General features: G+C 48.7%; 1 protein-coding gene and 1 long non-coding RNA gene across 2 annotated transcripts in view; one reads left to right on the top strand and one right to left on the bottom strand.

The window, feature by feature from the left end:
• Window positions 1–262: 262 nt before the first annotated feature.
• Window positions 263–3,319, bottom strand: LOC308466816. The gene is made up of 3 exons (XR_013980974.1): window positions 2,895–3,319; window positions 1,123–1,367; window positions 263–991 (listed from the first exon to the last, which is right to left on the bottom strand). It is a non-coding gene; the product is annotated as an uncharacterized lncRNA (long non-coding RNA).
• ACO1 (aconitase 1) overlaps window positions 1,924–21,026 on the top strand; it is a 55,318-nt gene continuing 36,215 nt past the window's right edge. The window contains exons 1-3 of the mRNA XM_080987779.1: window positions 1,924–2,077; window positions 18,290–18,408; window positions 19,871–20,039. Of these exons, the coding sequence (XP_080843905.1) occupies window positions 18,312–18,408; window positions 19,871–20,039 (266 nt within the window). The 5' untranslated portion in view covers window positions 1,924–2,077; window positions 18,290–18,311. The remainder of the gene's footprint in view (window positions 2,078–18,289; window positions 18,409–19,870; window positions 20,040–21,026) is intronic.

Here is a 21,026-nt window from a genome sequence, read left to right as displayed (position 1 = left end):
TTGCTATTGAACTTTATTGATTTATTGGGTCATAAGAGAAGCCATGGGACGCGGGTGGCGCTGTGGGTTAAACCACAGAGCCTAGGACTTGCCGATCAGAAGGTCAGTGGTTCGAATCCCTGCAACGGGGTGAGCTCCGATTGCTCGGTCCCTGCTCCTGCCAACCTAGCAGTTCGAAAGCATGTCAGAGTGCAAGCAGATAAATAGGTACTGCTCTGGCGGGAAGGTAAACAGCGTTTCCGTGCGCTGCTCTGGTTCGCCAAAAGCGGCTTAGTCATGCTGGCCACATGACCCGGAAGCTGTACGCCGGCTCCCTCGGCCAATAAAGCAAGATGAGCGCAGCAACCCCAGAGTCGGTCACGACTGGACCTAATGGTCAGGGGGCCCTTTACCTTTACCTTTTAATTGAAGCCATGATCAGAGATGGGAGTTAATAAATGAACCTCTCAGTGTTACGCATTTCTATGCTAACAAAAGAATGTATCTTTTTACTTGTATATTTTCCTTCTGTATCACTGTATCGCTGTAAAGCACTAAAGAATGTAGCTGAGGAATGCAACTGTTGACTCTATCAAATGTATCGCCTTTTGTATCTTTCTAAAAAATGTTTTTCTTATCAAATGTATCATCTTCTTGTATCTTACAAAAGTGTTTTCTTACACTAGAAAATGTAACTTGAATAGAAAAATGTAGCTGGAAGAATGTAGCCAAAGATTTTATATTCTATGTGACTTTCTATTGCTGTATACTTGATCTGTCAATATTCTGCCGTTCACGAACTGTCAAAACACAGTACCTTCAAGCACCACAGCGCCACTTACTGGGTCTACAAACGACATCGTGAATACAGTATACACAAAATGCAACATAAAATCAGTTTAATTAATAAAAGTATGCAGAGCGGAACTTCACACCAACACTGACAACCGTTTCCCAAATATCCAGCCATTTAATCTGCAAACCGATCACCCTAAAACCTCCGGAATTCCTTCTGAAAATGAAGCAAAAAACAGAACTGTTAGTCAAGATCTGTTGAAAAGGAAAAACCACCTTTTGTTCCCAACCTGAAAGCGGACAACATCTTCATTAACACCATCCAAGATCTTACAACATCCCACTTACTTTATGTTAATCCTCTCTTCGCTCCGTTTCTGTCATTTTTCTGTATCATTGATCAGTATGGAAATGAAAAGGTATTTAAGTAAAGGCAGTTCCTTTGTTCAAGGTTCTCACTCCGTCCAACAGTCTTCTGTTCTTTGAAAATAAAGATCAGACTTTGCTTTTTCGCCAATCCTGGTGTGGTCTCTGGCATTCCCACAACAGTGCTCCTTCCGAGGGTCCGGTCCTCCTTACAAGGCTAGGACCCCCTTGGGGAAGCAATAATATCGATTTCAATTGATTTAAATGATCGATAAAATCAATATTGCATTCAAGTGGGCCCCCTTGGACTAGATGACCCGGGGGGGGGAGCATAGGCGCCGTAAGCAGGATTTTTGTTAGGGCAGGAGCAGAACCTCAGATTGCTATGTATTGCCATTGATCTTTATTGATTTATTGATCGATAAAATCAATATTTCATTCAAGTGGGCCCCCTTGGACTAGATGACCCGGGGGGCGGGGCCTAGGCAGCATTTTTGTTAGGGCAGGGGCAGAACCTCAGATTGCTATGTATTGCCATTGACCTTTATTGATTTATTGATTTTATTGATCAATAAAATCAGTATTTCATTCAAGTGGGCCCCCTTGGACTAGACGACCCCGCTCCCCCCCCCCGGCTTGCTCTCTGCTTTCCCCGCTTCTCCGCAGCAGCCCAGCAGAGGGCGCGGGAGAAGCCGAGCCGCGGAGGCGGAGGCAAGTCTCCCCCGAGGCGGCGGGAGGGAGGGAGGAAGGAAGGGACGCGTCCGCCTCCTGCTGCGACCCGAGGTGGGTGGGCCGTGGGAACGGCCAGCTGGGCGGTGGGCGGAGCGAGAGTGGCGCGGCCCCCGCTGCTGCTGCTGCTGCTGCTTCGCAGGCGCCGGTCTCGGGGCGCCTAACCTGCGCGCGCCCTTCTCCGCTTCGCGACCCTCCTGCCGCGCAGGTAAGCGCCGCGTCCGCGGAGCCTCCCCCACCAGGAGCCGCAGACGCCTCTTCGCCGCTTCCTTACTCGAGAGGAAGCCCGGCCAGGAGGCCGCGCTTGCTCGGGAGGAAGCAGGGAGGGCTTTCTTCTGCAAGGCGGGCGGAGCGGGCCGAAGGTCGAGGCTGCCTGGCCGCGCAGCCCGATCCTGTGAGGCGCGCAGCCCGATCCTGTGAGGCGCGCAGCCCGATCCTGTTTGGCCAGAAGCCCCGGGCGGCGGCGGGCCTAACCTCGCTTTCCTGGGAGTAGAAGCCCCCGCTGCAGTCAGGACGAGTAAAATACGGGGAGGGTCGCCCTGCTCTTACTGCCCGGGGCCTTGGCTTCTAGCTGCGCGCGATCCTAAGCGACGTTTCTCTCTCTCTCTCTCTCTCTCTCCCCCCCCCCCCGTTTCTTGCTCCAAAACGGGCTTGCAGGTGCGGGCCAGGTCACTTTTGGAGCTCGTTAAAGGGTCAGGTTTGGGGAAAGGATTCCCGCCCAACTTTAAATTTCTCTCTCTCTCTCTCTTTTTTTTATATAAATAATATGGAAAGGGTGCAGGGATGTGTCCCTCGTAAAAAGGACCTCGCAGTTCCCTTCCTCGCCACGTTTCAAAAGAAGGAAACCGCCTTGACTTCTGGTGAATTTTGCTTAGGATTGCATGCTTACTCATCCGTGGATGTGGCAACACTTCAGTTTGAGATTGCAAGTTTGCTGGGGATTAAAATAAAAATAAAAAGACCAGCATTAAGCTTAACGGCACTTGATTTGCTTAAAGATTTATTTCAAAGGCTGCAGTCCTTACCTAGCAAGTAGTCACTGCTGGACTCTGTGGGACTGACTTCTGAGTAGACAGTGTGTTGGATTGCATTTTCCATTTATTCTTGGCGGTCTTAAAAAAACACGTTTCTCTGCCTGTTGTCTTCTCCTGTTTTCTCTGTTCAGATCGCCTGCCTTTCTTTCCCTCCCCTCCTCTGCTTGGCCTGCTTGTCAAGCAGGAGCAAAGTTCAGGGTTGGTTTTCCAAAGACAGAGGCTTATTTCTCAACTGCAGAGGAGGACCATTTCTGGTTTGGAGGTCCTCTCTCTGGTGGGCTTCTGTGTGTATTGAAAGGGAGATCAAGGTGCTTACAGATTCAGCCTTGCTGAGTATTTTAAGTTTCTAGGATCTTGCAGATCATTTTCTCCTAACAACACAGTATGGGGTGAGAAGTGTGTTGTCCTGGGAGGGCCAGTATCCAGGGGCTTGGTGAGGAGGAGAGAGCAGGTAGAATAATAATAATAATAATAATAATAATAATAATAATAATTTATTATTTATACTCCGCCTATCTGGCTGGGCTTCCCCAGCCACTCTGGGCAGCTTCCAAAAAAATATTAAAATACTGTAATACATCAAACATTAAAAGCTTCTCTAAACAAGGCTGCCTTCAAAAGTCTGGTGGTTGTTGTTCTTTTTGACATCTGGTGGGAGGGCGTTCCACAGGGAGGGCACCACTACCAAGAAGGCCCTCTGCCTGGTTCCCTGTAACTCGGCTTCTCGCAGTGAGGGAACTGCCAGAAGGCCCTCGGTGCTGGACCTCAGCATCCGATTAAAACGATGGGGGTGGAGTCGCTCCTTCAGATATACTGGACCGAGACCGTTTAGGGCTTTAAAGGTCAGCACCAACACTTTGAATTGTGCTCGGAAACGTACTGGGAGCCAATGTAGGTCCTTCAAGACCGGTGTTATGTGGTCTCGGCAGCCGCTCCCAGTGACCAGTCTAGCGGCTGCATGCTGGATTGGTTGTAGTTTCCGGGTCACCTTCAAAGGTAGCCCCACGTAGAGTGCATTGCAGTAGTCCAAGCGGGAGATAACCAGAGCATGCACCACTCTGGCGAGGCAGTCCACAGGCAGATAGGGTCTCAGCCCGCGTACCAGATGGAGCTGGTAAACAGGACACAGATTTGACCTGTGCCTCCATGGACAGCTGTGAGTCCAAAATGACTCCCAGGCTGCACACCTGGTCCTTCAGGGGCACAGTTACCCCATTCAGGACCAGGGAATCCTCCACACCAGCCCGCCTCCTGACCCCCAAAAACAATACTTCTGTCTTGTCAGGATTCAATCTCAATCTGTTAGCTGCCATCCATCCTCCAACCGCCTCCAGACACTCACACAGGACCTTCACTGCCTTCACTGGTTCTGATTTAAAAGACAGGTAGAGCATCACAGGTAATGTTGAACTGATTCCAGCCTGTGTTGTGCTTGAGTATCTTTTGGCCCTCCAGATGTTGCGGAACTAGAACTCACAGTGTCAGAAACTCTGATGCGTAAGCTAATCGCCGAATGGCACCTTAAAGCTATGTTACGGTCGCCACAATAGAATGTCTCAACGCGATTTACAACATGAAACAAATTCAGATTTCAAGGGAAATATTTCAGATCCTCTTGCAAAGGGCATTTTAATAATAATAATTATAATAAATTTTATTTATACCCCGCCCTCCCCAGCCAGAGCCGGGCTCAGGGCGGCTAACACCAATAAAATTTCAGTAAAAACATAATATGAAAAAAGTAAAAGAAAAAGAAAACAATTTAAAATACAGGTTAAAATGCAATTTAAAATGCAGCCTCATTTTAAAAGTCAAAACCATAAGGGGAGGGAAACATGAGGGTCAGACTGAGTCCAAACCAGTCTGCTGTCCCCAGTCACACACCTGGCATCCAAAGATCTCCACATGGCTGCAGTTGGACCCAGGTCAGTCTGGACCCTGGCGCCTGGCTAATTTCGGACACGGAACTCCCATCATCCCTGGCCGTTGGCCATACTGGTCCGGGCTGATGGGAGTTGTAGCATCTGAAGGGCCAGAGCTTCCTTACCCCTGTTGTATATGCAGTAGCATCGGGAATTGTTTTTCCAGCTGGAGCTCACCAGAACTCAGATCCAGAACCTTTCAGGTGGGCACCATTGCCGTTTTGTCCGAAAGAGAAGCAGACTGCTTCAGGAGGTGGCGGGCTGTGCCCAACTGGAAGCGTTTAAGGAGAGACTGGCTGGTTATCTGTCAGGGATACTGTACCTTCCACAGTAGATACTGCAGGAGATATTATTTATTTACTGCGTTTAAAAAAATCATACAAAAGAAATTAACAGCAGTGCAAAGAATACACAGTCCTGGCAGTGACAGAGGAACACTTTTACCCTTATTCTAGAATTTTGCTAGAAATACTAGCTTTCTTGTAATCTAACAGCAGACACAGTGCCTTCCCGGATTACACATAATCACACATTCGTTTTGCCTCTTCATTTTAGGTGAGGAGTGCTGTAACAATTTTCTCCCCACCCACCCACCCTCCCGCTGCCGCTGTTGCCCACTGTCAATAAACTGGAATAATGTTTACAGTGTTTGAGGAGTGCAACATAATTCAAGCTTTTTGCAACGTGGTGATGCAATCCATCAAACTCTGTACAATGTGGTGCCAGGGTGTTGCAGACAGCTTGTTCTTGCAACCTGGTTTATCTGCAAGATTTGGTAATAAAAAATTAATAATGTACTCAGATCAAAACTCTCATGTGCAAGGCTACCCTTGTATTTTCCCAGTGTGCCAGATCATGCTGGTGTGTCCTGAGTTATAAAATGGCTCCCGTGAGGCCAGAGTGCCCATCCACAGAGGAGTCTGTCTTCTGTGTCTCTGTGTGATTCACTGCTTTGGCTGCGTCTTTTTCCAACAAGCCTCTTCTGAGGGCAGGTAATTCTACCATGTGTTTGCAGTGGTTGTGCTAGGCCCATTCGCTCACTTGTGATGCAAGTATCGTTATCTGCCTTGAAGAAGTTGCCCTGTTCATGAACCACTGCTCTGGACTGTCATTCCTACATTCAAGATGTATGCCCAGAACAGTGACGCATGCAGATGCATGAGGATCCGGCAAGAAGGAGCATAGGTAACCCCTCAAGCGGGGTTTGTGCAGGGTTTGAAATTAGCAGGGTGCCAGATGCATTTTGCGCTGAAAGATTCTCCATTTTCGAGCACCTCAAAAAGTCTGGGTGCCATTTTTTGTGCCTGGCTGACACTCAAGGATTACTGAAATGTATGTGCTTTGAAGCCTCAAAGTGTATGTTAAGGGGTTTAACAATAAAGAGTAGAGTGTTTTGAAAACTGAAGTATGGTACCAATATTTTTATTGTCAACACCAAATTAAAGGTAAAGTTAAAGGGACCCCTGACCATTAGGTCCAGTCGTGGCTGACTCTGGGGTTGCGGGGCTCATCTTGCTTTATTGGCCGAGGGAGCCGGCGTACAACTTCCGGGACATGTGGCCAGCTCTGGAGAACCAGAGCAGCGCACGGAAACGCCGTTTACCTTCCCGCCAGAGCGATACCTATTTATCTACTTGCACTTTGAACTGCTAGGTTGGCAGGAGCAGGGACCGAGCAAAGGGAGCTCACCCCGTCACGGGGATTCGAACCACTGACCTTCTGATCGGCAAGTCCTAGGCTCTGTGGTTTAACCCACAGTGCCTCCTGCGTCCCAACCCCAAATTAAACATGTATTAATAATTTTCGCTAAAAATGTGATATTAACAATTTGTCGCTTATGTGAATTGTGTATTAATTTACGCTTATCAAAATAATAAATAAAAAGTTTTGTTAGCCGTACGCAACCTCTCCCGGGCAGCAGGATGAAGGCTCCCCGAAGAGCTTTTTAAAGGCTCCCCTCCACGCAGCTTTTTAAAGGGAGCGCTGAGCAGAGCCTCCCATCTGCATTCGCTCCATAAGACGCACACATATTTCCCCTTACTTTTTAGGAGGGGAAAAGTGCGTCTTATAGAGTGAAAAATACGGTAATCCTGGAAACCGGCAAAGAGAGCATATGATCCTCTGAAACTTAAAGTGGGGTTGGAGAGGACATTTGCTATGAAAACCAAAGTATTTTTTTGGGGGGGGGAGGAGTTCCCTTTGTCCATAAACAAACACTATTATGGCTTACCTAGAAAGAAGCTATCCGATCTCCTAAAACAGCCATCCCTAACTTGGTGGCAGCCAAATACTTAGGACTCCAACGCCCATCATTCCTGACTTTTGGCTAGCTGAGGCTGATGGAAGCTGTAGTCAAAAACATCTGTTGAGTACCAGGTTGCAGCTGAGAAAACAATCTGTAACAAATCTGTTCCTCAGGTGTTCCCAGAACGAAGGTCTGGTAGGGAAATAAAATGACATCTGGAACGATGTAAACCTTTTGTAAATGTTAGCCATTCACCATTCACCAACCGTCGCTTGGTATTTCTCAGGTGTTGTTGCCAAAGAGAAGTGTGAGCACTACGCTTTTGCCTTGTGGTCAGCAAGAAAGCCTTGTAAGAACCTTGTTCAAAACCTCTGCACCATACATTTAAAGCTTCACCCACCCTGTAAAGAATCCTGGGAACTGCGGGAATTCAGAGAGGAAAACTGCAGCTCCCACGATTCTTTGCTGGGAACCGTTGTGCTTTAAACACATGGTTTGGATGTGACAAGTTCAGGGGTTGATGTGAAGGTGGAAAAAGAGCACACGGGTACCTCGGTTTTTCAGTCGAAAAGCAACACATCTGTGCTTTGTGACATCAGAAAAGGCTGTATTTAGGGCAACGTTCAGAGCTACTGTGATCTGGATTAAATGCATAAATTGGCTGCTGTCAAATCTCTAATCTCTTTGTGAATGCTTTCTCCTGGAAACAGAGAAACATTTACATGCTGAAATTTACAAAGTTACATAACGGTGGGGTTTTTCTTTTTTCTTTCTTCAGTTTCTGCCTGGTTGTCAAGGCTTTGGAGGAAACCTACAGGCAGTGCAATTTAAAAGTTCATTCGTGGTTCATCTGGTATCCCATCATAGCCATGTACAGTAGGAAGGGACTTCCTTTTATTTCAGGGGATCATATTTCTGAAGAGTGAAACTCGTAAGAAACTTTGTGGTGTGGAGCGCTTCTGTTCACTGTGGCTGCCCCAGCCATGTCCTCTTCATGATACAGTGGTACCTCGGGTTAAGAACTTACCGTATTTTTCGCTCTATAACACGCACCTGGCCATAACACGCACGTAGTTTTTAGAGGAGGAAAACAAGAAAAAAATATTCTAAACAAAACAGTGGATGTATGATTTTTGTGGTTCATGCTGTGGCCACAGACATGTGATCTGACGGTGAGTTTGGGGTAGCCCAATGCAAAAATCCTGAGGATCCATGTGGGTCCATGCTTTGTAACCACGTTTTTGCGCCATTGCGGCCCCATGAAACAGTGGGTGCGTGTGTGTTTTTTGTGCAGGCTGTAGCCATGGACATGCTATGTGATCTGATGGTGAATTTGGGGTGACCCAGTGCAAAAATCCTGAGGATCCATGTGGATCCGTGCTTTGTAACCACGTTTTAAGTGGGGAGGGAAGGAAAAGCACTCAAGGGACAAGGAGCACACGTGGGGGGGGGGGTGGAGAAGGATGCTGTTAATAATGCAGGAGAGGCTCCTCTCCGGCTTTGCTCCTTTAGAACAAGCAGGCTCTGCGTCTCTCCCTCCTCCCCAGCAAGGAAACCACGATAGTAACCACTCTGAGACAAATCAAGAAAAAGTGCGACCAACACTCTCCCCCAACAAGCACAGTGAGGTCAAAACACACACACACACACAGAGAGAGAGAGAACTGGCCCTAAAGTTGCAGGGCGCTGGAAGTCGCAGGGGCACTGGGGGAGTGAATGGGAAGCAAGAGAAGGAGAACGATCCCTCACACACACACAGACACACAGAGTGTCAATTCTAAAGTCGCAGGGGCGCTGGGAGAGTGAATGGGAAGCAAGAGGAAAAGGAGCCCTCACACACAGAGAGACACACAGTGTGGATTCTAAAGTCGCAGGGAGAGTGAATGGGAAGCAAGAGGAGAAGGAGCCCTCACACACACAGAGAGACACAGAGTGTCAATTCTAAAGTCGCAGGGAGAGTGAAGGGGAAGCAAGAGGAGAAGGAGCCCTCACACACACAGAGAGACACAGAGTGTCAATTCTAAAGTCGCAGGGAGAGTGAAGGGGAAGCAAGAGGAGAAGGAGCCCTCACACACACACAGAGTGTGGATTCTAACGTCGCAGGGAGAGTGAAGGGGAAGCAAGAGGAGAAGGAGCCCTCACACACACACAGACACACAGAGTGTGGATTCTAACGTCGCAGGGAGAGTGAAAGGGAAGCAAGAGGAGAAGGAGCCCTCACACACACAGAGACACACAGAGTGTGGATTCTAAAGTCGCAGGGAGAGTGAAGGGGAAGCAAGAGGAGAAGGAGCCCTCACACACAGAGAGACACACAGAGTGTGGATTCTAACGTCGCAGGGAGAGTGAAAGGGAAGCAAGAGGAGAAGGAGCCCTCACACACACACAGAGTGTGGATTCTAAAGTCGCAGGGAGAGTGAAAGGGAAGCAAGAGGAGAAGGAGCCCTCACACACAGACACACAGCGTGTCGATTCTAAAGTCGCAGGGGCGCAGGGAGAGTGAAGGGGAAGCAGGAGGAGGAGAACGATAGCTCAAGCACACACACACACACACACACACACACACACACACAGCCCCTACAGTGGCTAATCCAAAATCGGACATCAGAAAACTGCAGGCAGGGACAGAGAGCAGGTGTTGTTTTAAAGCAGCCAACTCCCGCTCTGCTTCTCTCCCTCCTCCCCGGCTCCGCTAGCTGTTTCAAAGCGAGCCACGGACTGCTCACGACTGCAGCAGATTCCCCCGCCATCTGTAGGCATTCGCTCCATAACACGCACAGACATTTCCCCTCACTTTCTAGGAGGAAAAATCTGCGTGTTATGGAGCGAAATTTACGGTAATTCGTTCTGGAGGTCCGTTCTTAACCTGAAACTGTTCTTAACCTGAGGTACCACTTTAGCTAATGGGGCCTCCTGCCGCCGCCGCCACACAATTTCTGTTCTCGTCCTGAAGCAAAGTTCTTAACCCGAGGTACTATTTCTGGATTAGCGGAGTCTGTAATCTGAAGCGTCTGTAACCTGAAGCGTCTGTAACCCGAGGTACCACTGTACTCCGTTCCATTCTCCCTCGCACCAGCATCCCATTGCCTCTAAGCACACTCAGTCCTCATTGGGCTGCTTTGAGGGTTCCCCACTCCTCTTAAGGATTCCCCCCCCTTACATATTTTTTTCTATCTCTGCAAACCTACCCCCTCACCCCCCGGTCTGCTGGTGTCTACTTCTTGTGCATGCGTGGTGCCATTGTGGCCCTATAAGTAACAGCGCTCTGTCCTGAACGTTGGAAACAGAATGAATTTTTCATATTATTTCAAGTAAGTGCCTATCTGTTGGTTACTTGTACTGCAAGATTTTACTCGCCCTGTGATGAGACCGGGAAAGAAGCTTATCCAGTCCCTAGTTCCCATTGCTGTTAACAGAAATGAACAACTGGACTGGGGAGATTTTGTGTTCATTATAAGCAAAGGCTGCTCATTCCTACTCATAGAGAAAATGGGGAAGGAACTGCAAAGTGTATCCCTAATTTTGCTGCAAGTAGAGAGGGAAGCGGGTGGTGCTGTGGGTTAAATTACAGAGCCTAGGACTTGCTGATCAGAAGGTCGGCAGTTCGAATCCCCGCGACGGGGTGAGCTCCTGTTGCTTAGTCCCTGCTCCTGCCAACCTAGCAGTTCGAAAGCATGTCAAGTGCAAGTAGATAAATAGGTACCACTCCGGTGGGAAGGTAAACAGTGTTTCCGTGCACTGCTCTGGTTCGCCAGAAGCGGCTTAGTCATGCTGGCCACATGACCCGGAAGCTGTACGCCAGCTCCCTTGGCCAATAAAGCGAGATGAGTGCCGCAGCCCCAGAGTCAGTCACGACTGGACCTAATGGTCAGGGGTCCCTTTACCTTTACCTTTAGAGAGGGGGGCAGGACAGGAGGTGGGGCAGTACAAAGTGAATAAACAGACATGGGGCATGGAATTAAGGTTTAAACCTTACTTTATTAAGATCTCATTTTTAAACGTTAGGTTCCCATTATCATGAAGCAACTGCAGATATATGCCAATTAAGGGTAGTGTCTCTAATGGAGATAAAGTGATTTAAATACAGTAGTAATCAAGATTAAAGACTTTGCTGTGTAGATTAAATCAGTTTGCAAATTACTTCAGCTCCTCTTGGCTGTTGAAATTTCTTGAATTAGTAGGCTTGCAAAATCTCACCCAGTGTTGCTCCAACTCCTTGCACTAAAGGTAGGTATTGCCCTCCTTGCCAAATATCCTTAAGGGAATGATCAGGTACCAGGATGCAACCTTTGGAAATCATATGCATATTAAACTAGCTCTTTGCTAAAATGCCAAGAGGCAATTTGGGCATAGTGCCATATGTAAAGCCATCTTGCCCCCAAATGGCAACGAGACATTCTATTTAGGCAACGACAACCTTGTTTTAAGGAGCCTTTTGGCACCTAGCTTATATATCTGAGTTTCTAACACTCACTAAAATATCTGGAGGGCATCAGGTTGGGGAAGACTTGGCTAGATCCTCTTGCTGTGTGTCAAGACACCGAGGCTCCCCTCCTATGTAGAATAATAACACTTTGACACCGTATACAGTGGTACCTCGGGTTACATATGCTTCAGGTTACATACGCTTCAGGTTACAGACTCCACTAACCCAGAAATAGTGCTTCAGGTTAAGAACTTTGCTTCAGGATGAGAACAGAAATCATGCTCTGGCGGCGCAGCAGCAGCGGGAGACCCCATTAGCTAAAGTGGTGCTTCAGGTTAAGAAAAGTTTCAGGTTAAGAACAGACCTCCAGAATGAATTAAGTACTTAACCCGAGGTACCACTGTATAAGGTTAAATGGACCAATTTAGGACACAACTTTATTGGTTACAGAATGTGAGCGGTACAGTCATACCTCATGTTACGTTTGCTTCATGTTACGTTCTTTCAGGTTACATCCCGCAGCGACCCGGAAGTACCAGAAAGGTTACTTCTGGGTTTCGCCACTCGCACATGTGCAGAAGCACTAAATCACGGTTCTCACATGCACACCTGCACCAAATTGCACCGCGCACCTGTGCAGCTAAGCCACTTCAGGTTGCTCTCTTTTCATGTTGCGAACAGGCCTGGAACGGATCCTGTTCGCAACCAGAGGTACCACTGTATTGAACTTGCGATATCTGACTCCTGCTCGACATGCAGGAAGTCTCACAAGGGTTAACCACCAGTAGGGGGTGGCCTGTTGATGCACATCAGCTCAGAGCTTCCCCCAGAGTCACTGGAAGGTCGTGCCATGGCCCTAGTCTCCACCCGGGCTTCGGACAGGAACCATGGAAGCAGGTCAGGAACCGTGGAAGCGGGAGCCAAATAGGAGGACTCCCTGGTCGCACGGCTGCTTTAAACGGGGTAAGCCATGCCCCCCCAGCCACCTGGATTGGCTGGCTGGGGGCCACAGTGCAGCCAGGGACACCCCGAATGCTGTGTGGAGACCACGAGGTCTGACTGCAATATCGCCCCACCCGGAAGAGGAGTGGTTTTCTCCTGAACCAAGAAATTCTAACTACAGTGGACGCTTTGGTTGCAAACATGATCCGTGCGGGGAGCACGTTCACAACCCACAGCACTGCATCTGCTCATGCGTGGGTCGCGATTCAGCGCTTCTGAGCACACGAAAAGCACGATTTAGCGCTTCTGTGCATGCGCAAGTGCCAAAACCTGGAACTAACCCGTTCCGGTACTTCTGGGTTCGGCGCGCTGCGCAACCCGAAATCACGCAACCCGAAATCACGCAACCCAAAGTGTCTGTAACCTGAGATATGATGTGCTGATTCAGGCCAGCAAAGCAAGTGTTCTTTTATCCAGAATCCCAGAATTTAGAGGGAAATGGTGCGAACTGATGAGGAATGGGGTTTGCCTTTTTGAAAGATTTCTTTTACAGTGGTACCTCGGGTTAAGTACTTAATTCGTTCCGGAGGTCCATTCTTAACCTGAAACTGTTCTTAACCTGAAGCACCACTTTAGCTAATGGGGCCTCCTGTGCTGCCGCGCCGCCGGAGCACAATTTCTGTTCTCATCTTGAAGCAAAGTTCTTAACCCGAGGTAATATTTCTGGGTTAGCGGATTCTGTAACCTGAAGCGTATGTAACCTGAAGTGTATGTAACCCAAGGTACCACTGTATTTTTACTAGGCGAGAGGTTTAACCATTTGCCCAAATAGCCAAGATGCTTCTTCCTGTTTCTTCATTAGATCATAAACACCCTTAAAGCTTCTATTTCTCTGGCTGTTGGCTTGGCTTTGGAATAAGCTTCTGCACTGAATGGCATCCATTCACTGCAGAGCAAGTTTGTAAGTAGCATGGTGTCTGCCGTGTAAATGGTCTGCCTGTTGCAGCACTGGGACTGTATAATCAGAAGGATGAGTAATCAAAGGCATCATTCTGCCTGGGCTATAATGGTGCCGTTGCTCCTCTGCGGTGGAAAATTGGGAAATGTATAGAATTCATTTATGTTTAAGATCCAGATGTCAAGACAAACTGCGTAGATCTTTGCTGCTTTTTGAGGCTGGTGGCAGAATCCCAACTTTTCTCTCTAGAGCTGGATTTGCAGCCACTGTAAAATACAAGGGAACTTGTGAAACAGTTTTTGCAACAAATGAACTTTGCTCCACATACCTTTATCCTGGTGCCCTGATGTTTATACTTTGTGGAATATAACTTGTCTCTCGTTATGCAAATAATACCTTGGAACGGGGACGTAACTTAAATCTCCTCTCACTCTCACAGCATAACCACGTTATAATGTTATTTTAGGAAGCTCTTATTAAAGTGGCAGTTAATTCCATGTGTAAAGCCAAGCAAAATAATCAACAATTTACCAGCAGAGCTCAGGTTTATCCTGGGTTCTACTTTTCAAGGGATATTTAGCAATCTATAACCTGGTTGAAGGGATGCAGGTGGCGCTGTGGGTTAAACCACAGAGCCTAGGACTTGCTGATCAGAAGGTCAGCGGTTCGAATCCCCAGAACGGGGTGAGCTCCCATTGCTCGGTCCCTGCTCCTGCCAACCTAGCAGTTCAAAAGCATGTCAAAGTGCAAGTAGATAAATAGGGACCGCTGTGGCGGGAAGGTAAACGGTGTTTCCGTGTGCTGCTCTGGTTCGCCAGAAGCAGCTTAGTCATGCTGGCCACATGACCCGAAAGCTGTCTGCGGACAAATGCCGGCTCCCTTGGCCTATAGAGCGAGATGAGCGCGCAACCCCAGAGTCGGTCACGACTGGACCTAATGGTCAGGGGTCCCTTTAACTTTTAACCTGGTTGTAAATAGACACCCACCTCACCTGGCTGCTGGCTTAAATTGGGGTTGCAAAACCCGTGACCCTCCAAATGTTGCTAGACTCCAACTCCTATCAGCCCCAGCCCAGCATATCCAATGGCCAGGGCATGATGGGAGTTGTAGTTCAGCAACAGTATAAATGATCTGACATGAAGTGACATGTCTGCTGCGTTTAATTCTCTCCCCTCCCCACCGAATTTTGCAAGTGTATGTAGGTGGAGTTCTTGTTTATTCTAATGCAACCTGGTTTCTGTGACTGGCTGCTGGCAGCCTCAAGTCAGCACAGATTTGTGGGAGTTTGCACAACTGCTTAGTTTCTCTCTTCTTTCTTGATGGATGACTTGGTTTCCGCCAGCTCCTGTTTGGAGAAGCAGCAACATGAAGGACAGCAGATAACCATTAAGTTAAATGAACTGGCGGATTCTGTGCATTCATGGGCACCATGCCCTTCTCCAGTCTTTCAGTGAAAACCAGGAATATCATACATATTCCAACAATTCTCCAATGATAATAGGGACGTCTCATTCCATAATGATAATATTACTTTTTTTTAGTTTTTATTAGGTTTTATTAAGAGTTTCAACATAACAAATTATTAAAACAAATCATCTTCATTATTTTTCTCCCCTTTTTTTTCCTCCCCCCTTCCCAAAAAACCCTCCCCCTCCCCCCAAGACTTCCCTCAGTTCCTCGATCTGATTTCTCAATACATGTTATTCTCTGCATATTGTAAAATTATATAAATCCTAAAGTTATCTGTCTGTTATGTTAACAATCAATAAATTTGTGTATGTTTATTCAAAACCTGCCAAGGAGCCCAATTTATTTTGTTGTCTTTTTACCGTATTTTTCGTTCTATAGGACGCACCGGCCCATAGGACGCACCTCGTTTTTTTGGGGGGGGGGGGGAATGAATAAAAAAAATTATTCCCCCCCCCCGCGGCTGCCGCCCCAAGCCTCGCGTGCTTCGGGCTGCAGGCTACCGCCCCAAGCCTCGCGCGCTCGGCGGGACCTCCCACCGGGCGCGCGAGGCTTGCAGACACTCGCCCGAAGCACGGGGAGCCCTCCGGAGGGCTCCCCGTGCTTCGGGCGACAAGCTGCAGCCCCAAGCCTTGCGCGCTGGGCGGGACCTCCTGCCGGGCGCGCGAGGCTTGCAGACACTTGCCCGAAGCACGGGGAGCCCTCCGGAGGGCTCCCCGTGCTTCGGGCGACAAGCTGCAGCCCCAAGCCTTGCGCGCTGGGCGGGACCTCCTGCCGGGCGCGCAAGGCTTGCAGACACTCGCCCGAAGCAAGGGGAGCCCTCCGGAGGGCTCCCCGTGCTTCGGGCGACAAGCTGCAGCCCCAAGCCTTGCGCGCTGGGCGGGACCTCCTGCCGGGCGCGCAAGGCTTGCAGACACTCGCCCGAAGCAAGGGGAGCCCTCCGGAGGGCTCCCCGTGCTTCGGGCGACAAGCTGCAGCCCCAAGCCTTGCGCGCTCGGCGGGACCTCCTGCCGGGCGCGCAAGGCTTGCAGACACTCGCCCGAAGCACGGGGAGCCCTCCGGAGGGCTCCCCGTGCTTCGGGCGACAAGCTGCAGCCCCAAGCCTTGCGTGCTGGGCGGGACCTCCTGCCGGGCGCGCAAGGCTTGCAGACACTCGCCCGAAGCCTCGCGCGCTCGGCGGGACCTCCTGCCGGGCGCGCAAGGCTTGCGGACACTCGCCAGGGCTGCAGGCTGCTGCCTGCAAGCCTTGTGAGCCCGCGGGAACTCCCACCGGGCTTGCAAGGCTTGCGGATAGCTTCCTGAAGCCTGGAGAGCGAGAGGGGTCGGTGCGCACCGATGCCTCTCGCTCTCCAGGCTTCAGCGAAAGCCTGCATTCGCTCCATAGGACGCACACACATTTCCCCTTCATTTTTGGAGGGGAAAAAGTGCGTTCTATGGAGCGAAAAATACGGTAAGTAGTTTGTAAAAAGTTCCCATTCTTCTTTGAAGTCACAGTTGTCCTTGTCTCGCAATTTGTATGTCAGTTTCGCCAGTTCTGCATAGTACGATAATATTACTATTTATACCCCACACATCTTACTGGGTTGCCCCAGCCACTCTGGGCAGTGTCCAACATAGATATAAAAACATAGTTGTAATGGGTTTAGGGGTTGCTCGTGCGTAAGTTGCCGCCACTCCTGGCTAGGTTACCTGGTTGAACCCTTTCTGACTGAACAGCCTCTAGCATCGTGACTGTCTCAGTCGCTGGCAGAATCCGTCAGTGGGCGTTTCTTAAACTTCTTCCAGCACAAAAGTTCTTTGATGCCTTGTCTCCACCTAGTCTCCCTGCGCGGAAGCCTTCTGCGCAGGGAGGGTGTGGGCAGCGGAGGACCCGTACTCTCTCCGCTGGTCTCCGGCGAGGAGTCTTGGAGCCTCCTCTCTGATTCCCCCATCTGCCCCCCTTCTCTACTGGTGTTACGCTGATTTCCTTCCCCAGCGGACGGGCTGCCTCTCTCCTTACTGGGACCCTCTCCGGCATCCCTCTGGAGCCTTCCCTCCGCCTCTAGCTCCGATGGCAGTTCCCTGACAATAGTAAAATATTAAACATTAAAAAAACACCTTCCCTATACAGGATTGCTTCGGGAGTCAAATAACTCCACACCCTCCAACATTTCTCCAATGAAAATAGCAACATCCTAAGTAAAAACAGGGACGCGGGTTGCACCACAGAGCCTAGGGCTTGCCGATCAGAAGGTTGGAGGTTTGAATCCCCGCGACGGGGTGATCTCCCGTTGTTCAGTCCCTGCTCCTGCCAACCTAGCAGTTTGAAAGCACGTCAAAGTGCAAGCAGATAAATAGGTACCGCTCCGGCGGGAAGGTAAACGGCATTTCCGTGCGCTGCTCTGGTTCGCCAGAAGCGGCTTAGTCATGCTGGCCACATGACCTGGAAGCTGTACGCCGGCTCCCTTGGCCAATAAAGCGAGATGAGCGCCGCAACCCCAGAGTCGGTCACAACTGGACCTAATGGTCAGGGGGTCCCTTTACCTTTAAGTAAAAACAGGACATTCTTGGAGGGTCTGGGATGTTTCCTCTGTTAGTTTGCAGTGGTCTGGAACCCTGAGAAAAACACATGCTTAACCAGCCCCCCCCTCTGTGAGGGTTTCCTTTCCAAAATATGCCCTCCACCAAGATGCACCAAACTGCTAATTCTCTTGCTATGCTTCTTTAGTTTTATTATTATTATAGCTTCCCTGTGTTCCTAATGCTCATGGAACCTTCTAATTTGGAGATTTAAGTAAATGTATAATTATAAGTAAATTAAGTAAATTAAGTAAATGTATAAGTAAATGCGCTTGGCAGAGGTTTTCAGGCTGACACTGAAACAGTTTTGAAGATTGTGTTACGAAAAGACTGCAGAGGCACTTTGCAAGTTAAGAAGCACCAAAACAAGTGCTGAGCCCAGTGATGTGAGAGATGCGCCAAAGGTAGGCAAGAAATAAGGCAGGGAATAAAGAGAGGGAACACCTTCTAAGGTGTACTGGAAATATTTGGAGGTGTGTGTGTGGAAAGATGCCCTGCTGTTTCTATACTTCCGTTTTTATATTTCCAAAGGGATTTTTGAGAGAACTGTCTGTTAAAACTGATGAACTGGTTTACAATTTATGTAAGAACTGCAATTTTTAGAAAACGTAGTGAATGTGTAATCTGACTATATGCAGGTTATTCCAGATTTGTACAAATAAGGCCTTGGTCTTTGGCATCTGAGATGCATGTTTTTAGGACCCGTCCTATTCCTGCGACTGTAATTTGTTTTAAAATGTTTTTAATACTGAAATTTAAACTTACACAGGACCTGATGGTGAAGGGACTAATACATTGAATAAATAACAATAAAAGTTAAACTTGCTCCAATTTTTAACTTGGCGTTTCCCCATCTTGTATTTGCAGTGACTTCCAAGATATTTCAGCCATGAGCAACCCTTTTGCGCATCTTGGGGAACCGCTGGACCCAAGCCAAGCGACAAAAAAATTCTTCAATTTGAACCGACTCGGAGACCCAAGATATGGTACGTTGGTTACATTCAGAGGGAGTTGCTCCATGTAAGAAAGTTGGTTGGTAGCTGCAGCTTTTGAGGCAGTTCACATATGCACACACATCACTTGATTGCTTGCACTTATGCTTTGGACGAGACATATCATGTGCTTTGCAAACAGAAGGTTTCTGGTTCCAGTCCCTGGTATCTCTGGTTAGGAGGCTGTCTGGTAGTGGGACTGGCAGGGCTGTCTTTAGCAGATGCGGTGCCAGGGTGCAAATATCCACCCAGTGCCCCCAAATTACCATGGATAGTGTTGGGGGGGCGCAAGTCTCCTCCATGCCGCTGCGGGAGAGTGATCCCTGCAGAGGCTTGGGAGTGAAGTTGCGCCCCTCCCAAGCCTCCGCGGGAGGAGAGCGTAGCTTCCCTCCCCAGCCTCCTCAGGAGGAGAGCGATCCCTGCAGAGGCTTAGAAGGGAAGCTGTGTGTCTGCCAGCCATATGGTTGGTGGGGCACAGTTGGTGGGTGTGCAGGGAAAGAGGAGGCCGCCAGCAAAGCTGCCCAACTCCCCCACTTGCTGGGGCGCCCTGGCGCAATGCATCACTAAGCCCCATGGGAAAGACGGCTCTGGGGACTAGGCTTGGAGAGCTGCCACTCTCTAGCTCGCTTGTGGAGCACCTGCTTTGCATGGAGAAGGTTCCAGGTCCAAACCCAGGTATCTCCAAATAGGACTGGGAGAGACCCCTGTCTGAAATCCCGGAGCACTGCTAATCTGATTGGTTTAGATGGACCCAGTGGTCTAACTTAGTGCAAAGTAGCTTCCTATGTTCTTCACATGTGTGCAGAAGTTGCATATAATATGGCTGCATGGGTATTTTTTTTTAAAGTACAGTCGTACCTTCACTGTCGAACGGAATCCGTTCCGGAAGTCCGTTCAACTTCCAAAAATGTTCGACAATGAAGGCATGGCTTCCGATTGGCTGCAGGAGCTTCCTGCATGCAATTGGAAGCCGCAGAAACCACGTCAGACGTTCGGCTTCCAAAGAACGTTCACAAACAGGAACATTCACTTCCGGGTTTGTGGCCTTCGGGAGCCAAAATGTTCGACTCCCAAGGCATTCGGCTTCCAAGTTATGACTGTAAATGTGCATTTGTTTGTATTTATAGTTGAAAATAATTCTACATAGCTTTTCATCCAGAATCTCAAAGTGGCTTATGAAGAAAGAAAGAAAGAAAGAAAGAAAGAAAGAAAGAAAGAAAGAAATCTCCATAATGGTGGTCTGTGTAGTATTAAAGGGAAAAACGTGTCTCTGAATGTGTAGCTACCATGCACCAAGGAACTGTGGTTAGTTGTGACTTAGAAGTTTTGAGCTACAACTTCTCCCCACCAATGGAATGGAATCTTCTTTTCGCTATATTACAATTTAATCTCCTTACGTTTGTACCATATAGCTTTAGTCTCCCCATGCTTCTAACAGAGGTGCTTTCCTTCCCAGAACGTTTGCCGTTCTCTATCAGAGTGTTGCTGGAGGCCTCAGTCCGCAACTGTGACGAGTTCCTAGTAAAGAAGGGAGATGTTGAAAACATCCTAAACTGGAACGTGATGCAACACAAGAACATCGAAGTGCCATTTAAGCCCGCCCGAGTTATTCTACAAGACTTCACGTGAGTTGTATTGTGTTCCCCCCGCCCCCATTTTTGTTTTAATCTAAGGTGTTGTCACAGTTTAGGAGCAGAGTCATTTTCTAGAGAGACAAGGGTCATTTTGGAGAAGTACGTCTGAGAGAATTTTAGTACAGCAAATTAGAGTGAGTTTCGCAACCCTCTTAGCATTAGGGGGTATAGCCAGTGAAATTGTCCCATTAGCAGAAGGAGGTCTACCTGTGCAATAGGAATTCTTCTCCCTGCACCCCCTCAGATCTGTTCTAGGGGTTCCTCCCAACCTTCTGGAGCAGATTTGGGGCATGTGAGGAGAGGGAGAGGAAGCCCTGTTGTCCAGACAGAAGCCTTGCGCTAACAGGACAACTTCATTGGATGCAACCCTAGGCTGTTCCTGGAACAATGTTCTGCTCAGCTCATGAGCAGTACTCCAGCAGCACATAACGAGAATGTTGTGCAACTGCTATTGGTGTGCGCAGATTTGATTTTCAGCAAGCTGTGCCAAACGGATGTACAGACATACCTCGGGTTGAATGCCCTTCAAGTTGAGCACGTTCGAGTTGCGCTCTGTGGCAACCCGGAAGTAATGGAGCGCGTTACTTCCGGGTTTCGCCTCTTGCGCAGATGCTCAAAATGACATCACGTGCATGCGCAGAAGCGGCGAAAAGCGACGTGTGTGTGCGCAGACGTGCTGTCGCTAGTTACGTTTACCTCTAGATGCAAACAGGGCTCCGGAACGGATCCCGTTCGTATCTAGAGGTACCACTGTAATAAGAAAAGTTGTGTTGACCAATGCACATATCAATGCACATATCAAGGCTGACAACAGCCATGTGGCCTCCTAGCAAGGCACCGCTTATGCCTGTCAGAGCAGGAGCTCTGCGCAAATGGACTTGAATGTTGTTCAGGCAGTAGCTGTTCACTGATGGCTGTCATCTGACCAGGCCCTAGGAAAGCTTTTTTCAAAAGAAGCAACCAGGGAAAAGTGCTACA

Source organism: Podarcis pityusensis (assembly GCF_964106645.2).
Source record: "Podarcis pityusensis genome assembly, chromosome: 17".
In the NCBI taxonomy this organism is placed as follows: domain Eukaryota; kingdom Metazoa; phylum Chordata; class Lepidosauria; order Squamata; family Lacertidae; genus Podarcis; species Podarcis pityusensis.
The sequence above is the reverse complement of the archived record's forward strand: the minus strand, read 5'-3'. Positions and strand labels throughout refer to the sequence as shown.